The 13,451-nt window shown below is 38.6% G+C and overlaps 1 protein-coding gene across 2 annotated transcripts; it reads right to left on the bottom strand.

Moving 5' to 3' along the window:
* Window positions 1-725: 725 nt before the first annotated feature.
* On the bottom strand, window positions 726-13,182 carry LOC122294989 (pentatricopeptide repeat-containing protein At3g20730-like). Of its 2 annotated transcripts, XM_043103990.1 has the most exons (8): window positions 8,555-8,726; window positions 7,929-8,409; window positions 7,564-7,756; window positions 7,177-7,429; window positions 6,752-7,088; window positions 5,378-6,438; window positions 4,339-4,618; window positions 726-1,200 (listed from the first exon to the last, which is right to left on the bottom strand). In XM_043103990.1, the coding sequence occupies exons 2-5, from the start codon at window positions 8,344-8,346 to the stop codon at window positions 6,972-6,974; spliced, it is 981 nt and encodes a 326-aa protein (XP_042959924.1). In that variant the 5' UTR covers window positions 8,347-8,409; window positions 8,555-8,726; the 3' UTR covers window positions 726-1,200; window positions 4,339-4,618; window positions 5,378-6,438; window positions 6,752-6,971. The 2 variants fall into 2 exon arrangements, with proteins under 2 accessions (XP_042959924.1, XP_042959923.1); XM_043103989.1 differs by lacking the exons at window positions 726-1,200; window positions 4,339-4,618; window positions 5,378-6,438; ... (1 more) ...; window positions 7,177-7,429; window positions 7,564-7,756 and adding an exon at window positions 11,463-13,182 and having other exon boundaries at window positions 8,067-8,409; window positions 8,555-9,828.
* Between the last annotated feature and the right edge of the window lie 269 nt (window positions 13,183-13,451).

Genomic DNA, 13,451 nt, shown 5'->3' with positions numbered 1-13,451 from the left:
TACAATATTCATTAATACTCGAGCTTTTGGCTAGTTATAAACGTTCTTATTGATCATTCTTTTCGCCATAACCATTTTTGAGAAGGACCCTTGCATTTTCTTACTCTAAGCTATTTCAAAAGTGACAACTATGTTGTTAAAGAATAACCCATATATACGCGCGATTATATCTTTTGCCTTTGTGTACTAGTGGAAGAATATAAAACAACTTGACATCAAAAATGTCTTTTTGCTTTAAAAACTTGTTTGAAATTGTGTTTATGTGCCAGCGCCTTGAGTTTATTAATCAATATCTTCCTCATGATGGTTGTAAATTGAATAAGCCATAAGGTATTGATCTTCAAGATTTGATCGATTCCACTCATTTCTACTTGGATTATTGTTGTAGAAGGTCTTTATTATATCCATTTTTATGTATCTGTCATCAACTGCATGGTTCCTTGATGCTTCTAGTGATCATCTTTTTATACCTTGATTATTGTATCATACTCAAACTAGCTTTTCATGAAGTATACATCGGATGTTCTTGACCATGCTCACATGCCCTAGTGCAAGCCAATTCTACTCTATCGCCAAATTAAACACCAGCAAGTCCATCTGATCTATTATCTCATATTCTGATCTTGCTGATCAACACCATATATGCAATATTGTGGAAATATAAATGACCCATTTCATGTAGCAAGCTACTTAAGAATCCTTCACTATGTGGATCGCATGATAAGTTAGGCATGCACCTCTTTTCTTCAAGTAGTATGGGCATTTTTGCATGCAAATTGGGTTGGCTACCCCGCAAGAAGGTGTTCTACGAATGGCTCAAGTACTGGGGCCAAGTATACAACTGTACATGGCTTCTACAATTGCTGAATTTACCTGGTCAACATTCTTATTTTGTGATCTTGGTGTTACCTGCATGTCATCTCCTCCGACCCTTCACTAAAATTAATTATGTTCTCTTTACATGACAATGAACTGGCCTTGTGTTTTATGAATACAAAAAACACATTGAAATTGATTACCATTACGTTCAAAAGTGTGTTGCCCTTGACAGTAGACTTAGCAAGTGTACGTCCTTCTCATCTCAACTTTCAAACATAGTTACCTTAGCCTTGATCTCTTTCTTTTAGTTTTGGGACAAACTCAATCTTGTATAGTCGTTAAGGCGTGTTATAACCACCAACTCCGAACTGCTCCGAGTTCCTGTAAAAGGGAATAAGGTGGTAGTCAGGTATGTCCAAACATCTCCGATACTAAAGTTAGGATATATTTTGTATTGGAGAAAAGAGAGAGAGTAGAGAGTCAGTTCAAAGTAATTAACCTCATTTCGTTATCGGCTTTATGTGATTTATATTCTCCTCGTTGATTCTTATTTGCTCAGACTGCCATAATGTAGTCTCGTGTCAGCTATAAGATCTTTAGTGGGGATTCCAAGCTTATGCTCCATGTCAATGTATTTAATGTGACATAAATTTTTGCGCATCACTTAGGCCAAGGCCTTCTCCTCACTATATCGGGCTGGATTAGATGCGCCCGATTCTAGGCCTAAAGATGCTACAGGCACAAGCATGGTGCTATAAGCGGAGAAATACCCTTCCAGTTAACCCTCAATTCTTACCATGTGAATAGTAGGAATTATTCTTTATGTGCCTTGATGTTTACATGCCCCCATGATCATTTCACGCAATAGCTTGCACTCCTATGCCTAGGGTAACATGTGATGATTCATCTCCCACGTCCAATTGTGCGGCGGGAGTTATGAGCATCATTTCTGGCGTGCCACCTTGCCCGACACTTGTCACCTTTCCATCGAAAACTGTCCAATCGGTTCCACAGACCTGTTTGTACCCTTGGTTTAGGTTAGCAATCTTTCTCTTCCCGCACTATCATTTCTTTCCTTTCCATTGTTCCTATGCTTCCCCTTTCCTTGTTCTTCTTTCTCGTCCTTCAACAATGCTCCCTAAGAAATGGTCCCTAAAAAGGCTTCCTGCCTCTCTTTTAGGTTTGGGTCGCATGTCACGAGATGTTTCCCAACATTTCAAGGGGTACCACTGGACTACATCCATCTCTCATTCAGATTTGAACTTGGTTCGTGCCTCGTTAGGATATCAGACTACATTATTCTGGAGGTACCAGTACCAAGTCAAGGTGTCGTGGACTCGGAGGGGTTCGCCGAGAATGTGGCTTTGTACCCCATGATGTTCTCAAACAAGATGCGACTCCCTTTTTGTCGCCCCATTCGAGACATTTTGGATTTTGTCGGGCTAGTCCCAACGCAACTTTACCTCAATGCCTGGAGGATATCGATATCTTACTATGTTGTTTGGCACAGAAGTGTCGCTTGATGAGGGTGAAGAATATCCTGACCTAACAACTAGGGAGTTTTTCCATACAAACCAAATGCAGGGTTGTGAGGGCAATGTGTATAGTTTCAGGTCTCGACCTAAGTTTCGAATTTCTCACCTTGAACAATGGTTCTCTAGTGTTAAGGATTGGTTCAGGAACTTCTTTTTCATGTCAGGAGGTTGTTGGGAGTTTCCAGCTGGGGAAGTGATCTGCCAGAAGTTCTGGTCTAGGCCCTATGGAGGGTCGTCTTTGATGACAAGGAGTTCATGATAAACATGTATGCCCGTGAGCGAGTTTGCATCGGCAAGGTTTATGCCTAGATAGAAGGGCATCAGGAGCAAGTCTGGAGCAAGACCCTGTTGACGAGAGTGAACATTGAACAATTTGTAGTGATGTTGAATTGATTGGGGGTTTCTAGCCCTTACTTCCTAAGAGAGGCCTTCGATTTCTATAGTAAGAAGAGGGGGGGAGGGGTTTGAGCCAACCCTCATGCACTCTGCATGTCGTGCCAGCAGGGACATTGCCCTATCTGATGCTACAGGTTGAGCGTATGAGGAGGGCAGTGACACAATGTGACCCATCCTTGCCAGATGACATCCATGTTCATATGGTGCAAGTAGAAGTCGATTTCGTAACTTTGATTGGGCTCATCCGCCCCTTTTCTAGCCTGCAGGCTACTCCAGCATGACATCAAGCTCTAGCTCCTCCCCCGCCAGGCCATCTGGTCATGCAAAGTGGGAACTCGACATGGCCTTCTTTGCGGTCTTCCTTGATCTCATTCTAACAGGTTTGGTCATATGTGATTCGAGGATATACTTCTTGATAATTGAGATTCAAGGATCCCATATGTGATACCCCCCCCCCCCCCCCCCCCCCCATATTGAGTGATGAATTAGGTGTATTAGATACCACATTGCTTGGGAGGGAGAAGTTATTGCTCTTTATAATGATTCCAATGGGACTCTAATTGTACTATTGACTAGTCTTTTTAAAGTATATGCCCATAAGTGGATTGAGTCTTCTCTAATTTTAGACCAACATTACCTCGACGTAGACCACCCTCTGTTTGCACCCCTTCGAGACCTCCCATGCCGATGTAGACCATCATTGAACTCATTTTAGAGCTAATAACGTGTTTGTATATATTCTTTATTTTATGTCATATATAATAATATTATCAATTTATGTATGCATTACAATTCAACATGTCATAGGCTTTACATTTCAGTTGTTATTATATTTATTTAGTTATATATCATAGTTTATTTATAGTTTACCTTACATAATATGTTTAGCTATGTTATCAAGGCATGTATAGATTATTTCTTATAATTAGTTATATAATTAGTTATATATTTAGTTATTTACTATTAGTTTAAGTTTATTGTAAATTATATTCTATCTAATTGACTCATGTATTCATATATCGACTAGTTATAAATCTTTTTAATTCAGTACTATATATATAACAGGTGTTATATCTATATTTGTGCGTTGTCGTGTGGATTATATACTAATATTATGTGTATATAGGTGTAATACATGTTTGTGAATATTACCAAAACGAATACCATCAATTTCCATCTTCTTTACCTCCATCATTAGATCAATTGAATTTTAAACTAATGCAAAGGGGAGAGAGAGAGAGAGAATCCTGGTTGGAATATAAAAGGTAAAGATGGAAAAAGAATGAGCATTTTAGTCTAGGGCTTCACACAGAAGCACAAGTTATATGGTGGTAAGTACAATCTTTACGTGTGTGTGTGTGTGTAAACATGCAGATATGTTCTCTTCTTCTCAAAGGTTAAAAAAAAAAAAAAAAAAAAAAAAAAAAAAAAAAGACTATTAATGATATCAAGCCGAGCTCAAACATCCACTAATCAGCTCGACTCAGCTTGATGGCAACCCTTTGTGACCGGAATTACAATCAACGAAGGTAAGTAATCCCTTCAAATCCTAATTCTCTACCACAGAATGTAATTGAGAGATTATTACCTGTGCAGCAGCACTCCACAGTTGCTGTGTCTCTTCTGAATACCAAGATAATGTGTACTCAAGAATTGAATGGAGTGAATGTGAGCTTATGCACCCAATGAGCTTCTTTATAGCTGCCCCAGTCATGGAACGAACCCTACTATCATGATCATTGGCTAAGCAAACCACCAGATGTACAAATAACGTCTGTGATTGCTCATCCACATTTTTTCTTGGAAATTTGACAATGATTGCATGAAGCATTTCAAGCACAGCTTCTCTTCCAGTTGAATGCTCATATCTGCAGCAGTTATTTAGTCACTTTAGGACATATAAGAGAATTTTTAATACAATTTTTTTTATCAGTAAATAATAATTTTATTGTTGATGGAAAGTAGGCTTTTTTCATCCAAAATTTGATGTCAAATTCTTGCCTTAGATTTGAAAGCAGAAAATCTAGGTGTTGCTGCAGACGTTTCACAGAAAGCTGATAATCAAGTAAAAATTGCAATAAGATTTGACTGCATTTCTTGCGAATTGAATCCACTTGACTAGTCACTATCAATTCACCAACTTGAGTTACAAGATCATATATCTCAGCAACAACAAGCTTGCGGCTAACAATGGCCTTTAAAAGTGAAAGGGCAAGATTAGAAGGATTTTTGTCAATATCAACAAACAGGGGAAGCTGAATTAAATGGGGCAACTGATCTGATGAAAGGGTGATTCTGGTGCTCCGTAGAAGCACAGCCAACAATCTCAGACATGACTGCATTAGAAGACTGCTGGAAGTTACCGAATTCTGTGCAATAGCCAAGACTGCTTCCTTTATTTTATCAGCTTGGGATTCAAGGGATGGTAAAGGCAGCCATACCAATGGAGTGAGGCAACTATGGGATGCAGATAAAATATCTTCAAATTTAGAATTCAAGCAGTTGACAAGAAGCATGACAAAAGGATCCAGCATTGATAACCCGTGTTCACATTTTCCCAGTTTCAAGCTTTTGATACGTTTGTGCAATATCCTGAGAGCAAACACAATAATAAGATGAGAAGATACCTTGAGAATCCAGCCCGAAGTTATTCTTTTTCCACGCGAGTCATTTCTATGATGTTTCTTTGCCTCTGACGCTAATGAATGTTCACCCTGACCATTTTTGTCTTTAATACCATCTTCAATAAGGCCATATAAAAAGATGAATAGACCAGTCTCATCTACAGATGGATTACGATCTATACCAAAGGCTATGTGATTTAACATCCTTTCCAGTTCAGTTTTAACTTTTGGTGTCAGCTGCTTTTGCAAATGTCTAGTAACAGGTGAAAGAAGCTTCAAGGCATGGGTTTTGAATGTTATGCTTTCGGCTATCAATTCCAAGGTTTTCAAGGATTTTTGCGTCTTAGTTTCTTTCATTCTTGAAGCAATCTTTCCCACCTCTTTTTGCTCAGCAACATCTCCAAGAACATCATTCTCGACTACAGAGAGAAGATCTTCCAACAGTAATCCAATTTCCCACTAACAGGAACTAAAAGAGACTTGGACAAGATGAAATTGAGTGTATAACCCAATAGATGCAGCTCGTATCCTTGTTTCAAGGTAGCTCGCAAGACCCTGACAATAAACTGCAGATATTCCAGCCCAAGCTCCTTCAAACAAGCAGCCAAAGCAGATCTAGCTTCATCACATATGCTTTCCAAACGATTCTTTAAGAAGTTTGAAATGCGAAGAATGATACTTGGAAGCAATGAGTCCATTATGTCAGTGGGAAGTAATTTTAGTAGTTTCAGAGCGGCCAAACTGATGTTCACATTGACCTTGTCAGAATCAGAATTCAGTAGCTTCTGCATCTTTGGGAGCACTGTTTTACTAAGGGATGTGAACATTGAGAAGTAGGCAAGTATCACCAACAAAAATACACAAGATCCAGCAGAATGCTACCTTATAAGATCATTGAGATTATAGCCCAGAAACTTTTAAGAACAAAGATATAAACTGTTGAGATTGGGATTCGACAACGTTTGGAATCTTTTGCAAGGATTGGAGCAACAAGGATAATACTGTTGCATATAGAGTGCTATCTGATTCCGGAGTAGCAAATGAATAAAAATTCTGTACAAGATCTGGAAAATAAAACCACATCAAAAGAATAAACTTCCAACAGAACTCAGTTTCAAGGAAGATAAACTAAGAAAATAATAGCTTTATTGCTCCAAAGCATGCGCCCTAGACCAGACCGAGTCAAGATAAGCAACTATCACTAGATCAAAATAAACAAACTAATAAATGATAATAGCAAAATCTAAAGTCTGGTTCCCAGCGGGTAGGGTGTTACTAAAGTCACACCCATGGAGAGAAGCCACCTTTGGTTGCCCACTCCTTCCCTTTTTTTTGCTCATAAACAATTATAATAGCAAAAATACTATTGTCACATACCACTTAACTCCTCATGTAACTTAGAGTTCCCCCAGTCTTGCTCTTCAGATGTATGAAAAATCGATTGGTACTGCTCAAGACAAGAAATAAATTCATCCCATACAACTCTTACATGCTAGCTCAACAAAACTGCAAGGCATTCCAATGCTGGATTCCAAAGACAGCTAAAGCGGTTATTCAATACACCAATTATCCCATTTAAGACAAGGGGCACATAGGCTCAAGGTACCCTGCCAGCAGGAAGACCCATCTGTATTCTGGAAATCCATAGGATAACTTTCCGGCTTGTAGAAATTGAAAGAGAAGTTTCCTCGATTGAGAGAAGCAACTGGAGAACCTGACATTTGAAGGAAAATCAACCCAAGATTTAATAGTCAGAGCAGGGTGTCAAACAACAGGAGCAGCAAGAATAAAGAGAAACATACATTCATGCCCTGACTATCCACACGGGATCCCTGAGCAACTTCAGATTTTGTTTTCTTCCCAACTGCTTGATCATTTGTAGAATCTACAGAGCTCAGAGGTTCATAGTGGCACAATATTCTAAGAGTTGAAAAGTGTATCCCCTTGTTACAGTGGCGCAAATTATCAGCAAATATCATTACTGCATCCACAGCCTTCTCCACAGAAAGTTCTGGGTGATACTTCCTATTGCTACTGTGTGCTTCCACTGTAGGCCTGAGATTTTTACAGTAGCAGAAAGTTAAAGCAGAGTTTTCAAACGTAGACAAGAACCTATAGATATTAAAATTGGCCAATGATAAGAAACAAACTCATGATGTATGTAACAACTGACATACAGGTCAACTTACCCATAGACAATATCCAAATAATCAGCTACAGCAGACAATACTTGTGCAGATGACGTGTATCTTTTTGCCAGATACAAAAATTTGCTTGTTTCTTCAGGCTGGGATTCTTTACCATTAAGTGATTTGTTATAAGAACTCAAAGCAGCACCAATTACGCTTTTCCATGTTTGTTTAGGAAGACCTGCTACGGAGACTGAAAAAAATAACAAAGATTAATGCACTGATGAGTCTCATTAAGTGCATGAACTCTTTATGCAAAAAAACAAGAGAGACATATTATATACTGTCATTACAGAGACATGGGGAAGTTATACCAGGGTTCAAAGTGAGCAACAAATTACATCCAAATGATTGAGGTGTCCTACCTGCTTCAATCATCAGTAGCCGATCAAGTGCATCAATCAAATCTATTAAATAGGATGACATCTCTGGGTTATCAATCATACGGGGATAGCAGCTAATCATTCCACACAGCAAAGCTAACTCAGTCTCATGAATATGACTACATGATGAATCCCCATGCACAATGTCATTTATTGCCCCAATCCAATAGCAGATAGCTTCCTGCAAAAAACTCTGAATCTTTGAAGACACTTCTCCAGATGTGCTGTCTGAGAAGTTGGACCCTTGCACTTTTGCTTCCATTATTTCACAGAAGGACAGTAATAGAAATAAAACCTCTTCTTTTGAAGTCTCTATCAAATCACTCAACGCACTGAAATTCCAATCAGAAAGGTGAAGACCGTCCCAGAAAACAAACCAAATCACATACCAAATACTCATATGAAGCCATTCAGCCTTTGAACACTCCTTTTACTCATTTGGAGCATGACATCAGGAAGAATCCTGCATAAACTTAACGGCTCAGATTTTATACATGCATAAAAACTGAAACTTTTTAGCACTTCAAAACCACTTTCACTCATTTGGGGTATGATATCAAGATGAAATCATACAAACAAACTTGGAAATGAAAAGTCCTAGTAAGTACCTGAATGTCAACGACAAGACTGTGAACTGAGAATGCCTCAATGGACCAAAAGTCTGTGAGCTTGAGAATTCTCCCCTACTCGTTTATGGCCTCAACATATGAAGCTTCTGTTCTGCAGGGTAAAGGTTTCAGTATCTCCCTATCTCCCCAAGGGCAATAAAATGAGATAGTTCTCCACTTTCAACTATGCTTCAAAAGTGCAATTTCCTTCTTTGTAGCTTGTAAAAGACTGTATCCGGGATCTTTCTTTAAACCTCTACCTTTTACCAAATTCCACATCTTGGAAGCATTGTCCCATTGGCCGCACGCAGCATATAAGCTAGCTAAAACAACATAGTTAACTGAATTCTTGGGATCCATTTTGAAAAGATTAACGGCTGCTATTTCCCCAATTGATAAATTATAATAGGTGCTAGATGCCCCAAGAATGGCACCCCAAATCGAAGCATTAGGTTTGATTTTCATCTCACATATCAAATTATAGGCTTCTTCTAACTGGCCTCCACGTGCAAAGAGATCAATTATACAAGAGAGATGCTCCGCTTTAGGCAAAATGTTGTACTTTTTTACCATACTAGTAAAGCATTCTGATCCTTCACCAGTCAATCCACTATGGCTACAAGCAAAGAGAAGAGTCAAGAATGTAACATCATTCGGCCTTAATCCTTCATGTTCCATCTTCTTATAAAGTGCAAATGCTTTATGTCCAAAACCATGTTTCCCATATCCGGCAATCAATGATGTCCATGAAATCACATTTTTCTCCTCCATCTCATCAAAAGCATGCTTTGCATCTTCAATTCCTCCACATTTTGCATACATATCAACAAGGGCATTGCCCACGGCCACATCATAACAGGACTGAACTTTTGAAACAACAGCATGAACTTGTCTTCCAAAGCTTAGTGATGATATATTTGCACATATATTAAGCATGGAGCAAAATATAACTTCATCCATTTCAATGTGCATTTGAATTACTTCCTTGAAGAGTCTCAGTGCATCTCCACCATGGTTAGCTTCGTGTGCAAATCCAACTATCAGTGAAGTACAAGATATAATATCTTTAGTTGGCAAACTCTTGTATAAATGATAAGCACTTCCTACTCTTCCACATTTTGCATAAGCACCAATCAATGATCCAATCAAAGCATTTTGTGATCCAAAACCCAAATGGATAATTAACCCATGTGTCTGGTTGATCTTCATGAGACTACTGTGAGTAGCACAGGCTCTCAAGACGCTTCCCAAGGTGAAGCCATCAGGAATCAGTCCTATTAAGATTCAATATTGAAACATTGAATATATGTATCAAAACCCACAACATAAGATTACAAAAAAGCATACAGAAAAGAAAATTCTTCCTAGTAACTTTAAAAGAAAGTGGAAAACTGTTGATTAGGATATTGTCCAAATAATATTTTAGGGTCCATTCAAATACCATTAAGAGAGTATGGAGTGATTAAACTATAGATGAAGTGCTCTAGACTTGTCTGAATTCCATGCATGCCGATGGAATCATTCAGCAGAGAGGGATTTTGTTTTTTTTTTTTTTTTAATAGGTAATAAAGATGCTAACCAATTGATAGACTATTTCACTAAATGCTATTTATTTAGGAACACAATATGGAGCAGAATTTGATTATGAAGAGAATATGCCAGAAGATAGAGTAGCAATTCTTAAAACAATAATGCAGAATAAGACAACACTCAACAATTTTACACGATTGTTCCTCAAAGTGGTGAACCCACCCCCCCCCCCCCCCAAAAAAAAAATAAGAAGCTGCTAGAGACACAAATGAATCCTACACACTGATGTGGCGCACTACCACTGTGTCACGTCTCTCTTTTTTTTCTTTTTTGTCCCCCCCTCTTCCCGTGCCTCTCCCCTCCTCCCCTTTCCCTCACCAGCAGTCCAGCAGTCTGCCCCCCCTGGGGTGGTTCCTCGGCCACTGGATGACTGCCATTGGTTACACAAGCGGCGATCGCCCCAGCCATGCTGCGACCACGACACAATGCACAAAACCTCTGCTTGTGCCTCTCCCCTCCTCCCCCTTCGCTTGTCGGCGATTTTTGCCCCATTGGGGTGGTTCCCGACCACCCCAGCCATACAAGCCATGACCACATGCTCCCATGCCCCCGTCAGTGGCTTCTGTCCACCTTGAGGTGGTCCCCAACCACCATGGCGGGCACGGAGAGGGGGAGAGAGAGGGAAGGGTGAGGAGGGGAGGGGAGATTAGGGGGAGAAAAAAGGGAAAAGAGGGGGGGGGAGATGTGGCACATTGGATGTGTGCCACATTAGTGTGTGGGATTCCTTTGTGTCTATAGTGTTTTCTATACAAAAATTATGGGCTTAAGGCATCAATTAAGTTAAAAGAGAGAAAGGAAAAAGAAAAAGGAAACAAGTGAATGCCCTCTCTCTACCCAAGTTGTATAGATGCTAAAAAGGGAAAAGAAACAAAATTTTACCACTAATGTCTTCCTGTACGCTATATGTCTTCTTGAATGTATTTTTCTTCTTCCTCAAAACAGAAACCAAGGGTATATTGACCATCATCTCAAGTCTATTCAATTAATTTTCTTGTTCTTTTTAATATTTTGATTTACGCACAACAATGTATTTCTTAGAAATTGTATGGTTCATTTGAATTTAATCAATATATCTCTTCAAAAAATTCATTTAAACTAGTCTCCATCAGACTTTAATTTTTCCAAACAAACTATCTACGTTATAATGTTCTTGATCAGATCCAACGCAACCAAAAATAAAGACAATCACTAGAGTGTTATGATATGTGTCTGCTTCAGAAAATAAGAATAAATGCATGTAGTCTCAACATCACAAAGATAGAGAAGAATACAATTAGAAGAAAAATGAAATCTAGAAGTTCAATGGAAAATGCTACACCTTCTCTCATCATTGAACGAAACATTTGAAATGACTCATCGGCAAATCCCTGAACAGCATATCCACCAATCATTGCATTCCAAGAAACTATATCCCTCTCTGCCATCATTTCGAAGCACTTGCAAGCGTCTTCCATTTCCCCACATTTCGAGTGCAAGTCAACCAATGCACTTTGCACAAACAAATTGTCTACAAACCTACTCTTGTGTACGCAGCCATGTACTTGCATCCCCACCTCCAAACACCGCATACTAGTACACGCCTTCAACACACTCATATAGGTGAACTGGTTGGCCTTGAAACCCAACCCATGCATTGCCGAAAACATCATCAAAGCATTTTCATAATACCCATTTTGTGTAAACCCAGAAATCATAGCAGTCCAAGACACTAAATTTCTTTCGCGCATTTTATCGAACAAGTTACGAGCTGTGTCCATGTGGCCAAATTTCGAATAGAATATTATCAGTTTTGTATTTAAATGTACATTTGAATCAAACCCACTTGTTATTAGTTGGTTATGAATCAAACGACCGCATCTTTCAGCCTTTGCGTCCATGCAAACCTGCAACATCTTCATGTACATAGAATAGTCTAAACGAGAAAAAGGGATTGACAAGATGGGTTTTAGAGTTTCATGCAATTTTGCCATCGCACAATACAGTGACTGGACTGTAATTTTATTGCTACCAAACGGAGCAAAACAGAAAAGGAAACAACGGAGAAGCGTCAGGTGGAACCCACATAGCCTATGCTACAGTCACCAGACGGTGCCCAGAAAAGCACCTAAATAGCGCTGATAGGGAATAGTAATGGTAAGATACTGCCAGAAGGGAATATTCGTAGCAAGCTGGAGGGAACTGCAGTTCAGAGTCTGCATGTGGGACTTGTAGACGATAGGTACTCAAGACCCAAACGGTGTCGTCGTTGTCAGTGTTAAACGGTGTTGTGGTTGCTAGTCTAAATCCAACTATTAAAATAAAATCACTTATCTTGAGATCACATAAAAAATAAAAAATGATACTACCAACAAAAATAAATAATAAAAAAATTTATTGAAATCACACCAACAATAATACAATTCCGAAATTTCAAGCTAGGAGAAATGATTTAAAAGACGTAATATTTTTTTTTTATCATTTTATATAGAATAAACAATATCCATATCTATTTTAAATTAATTAAGAAAATTAAGAATATTTTCAAAACGAGGTGAGACCTGCAGGTCCTTCACACTTTTCTATTCCTGCTATACAATTAGGAAAACAAAAATTTTATGTGCAGTTATTTTTGTACACTCTTTTGTACACTCCAGTGATATGATTGGTTGGATATTAAAAAAAAATTAATCCAACCAATCGTATCAGTGGAGTGCACAAGAAGTACGCAAAAGTGATTATACGTAGTATTGCTCTTAGAAAAATGATATACTTACTACTTTATTACAACCCATTTATTACTTTTTTTATATATTTTTTTTAAATTTTTAATTTTACTTAATGATTAAAAAAGTGAGTATTAATAAAGTTATATTTTATTTAATTTTTTCTTAGTGATTAAAAATGTTAAAAAAATATTTAAAAGAAAATAAAATAAAAATAAAAAACTTATAATACCCTTGAGTAGTGGATGGGTAGTAATATGATAGTAAGCCTATCACTACCCATACAACTATCCCTACCCACTCAACTTTCACTCTCCAGCCTACGTGGCTTTCCTTTTTTTTTTTTTTTTTTTTTTTAAATTGAAAACGTGCATTTTGGTCAAGTTTCATTTCAGTTTCTCCCCCCACCCTTCCCCACGGGCATTCTTCTTCACTTCTTCCCCCTGCCCCCCCCCCCCCCCCTCACCGCCACCATCTAGGATCTCCGACGAGAAAGCTACGACCGACCAACGAGAACCCAGCCATCAGACGAGAGCTGAATGGTGTCCATTGTGAGATTCAGGCCACTGACCCCATGGAGATGGATCTCGAAGTGCTTAGAGACC

The sequence above is a fragment of the Carya illinoinensis genome, chromosome 14 (genome assembly GCF_018687715.1).
Source record: "Carya illinoinensis cultivar Pawnee chromosome 14, C.illinoinensisPawnee_v1, whole genome shotgun sequence".
NCBI lineage: Eukaryota > Viridiplantae > Streptophyta > Magnoliopsida > Fagales > Juglandaceae > Carya > Carya illinoinensis.
The sequence above is the reverse complement of the archived record's forward strand: the minus strand, read 5'-3'. Positions and strand labels throughout refer to the sequence as shown.

What these genes read in the sequence shown, in the direction of transcription:
- LOC122294989 (XM_043103989.1), bottom strand. Translation starts at nt 12,114, where the DNA reads ATGGCAAAATTGCATGAAACTCTAAAACCCATCTTGTCAATCCCTTTT. An exon ending in TCGTTCAATGATGAGAGAAG is followed by an intron (nt 9,829 to 11,462) that starts GTGTAGCATTTT and finishes GAATCTTAATAG; the next exon opens with GACTGATTCCTGATGGCTTC.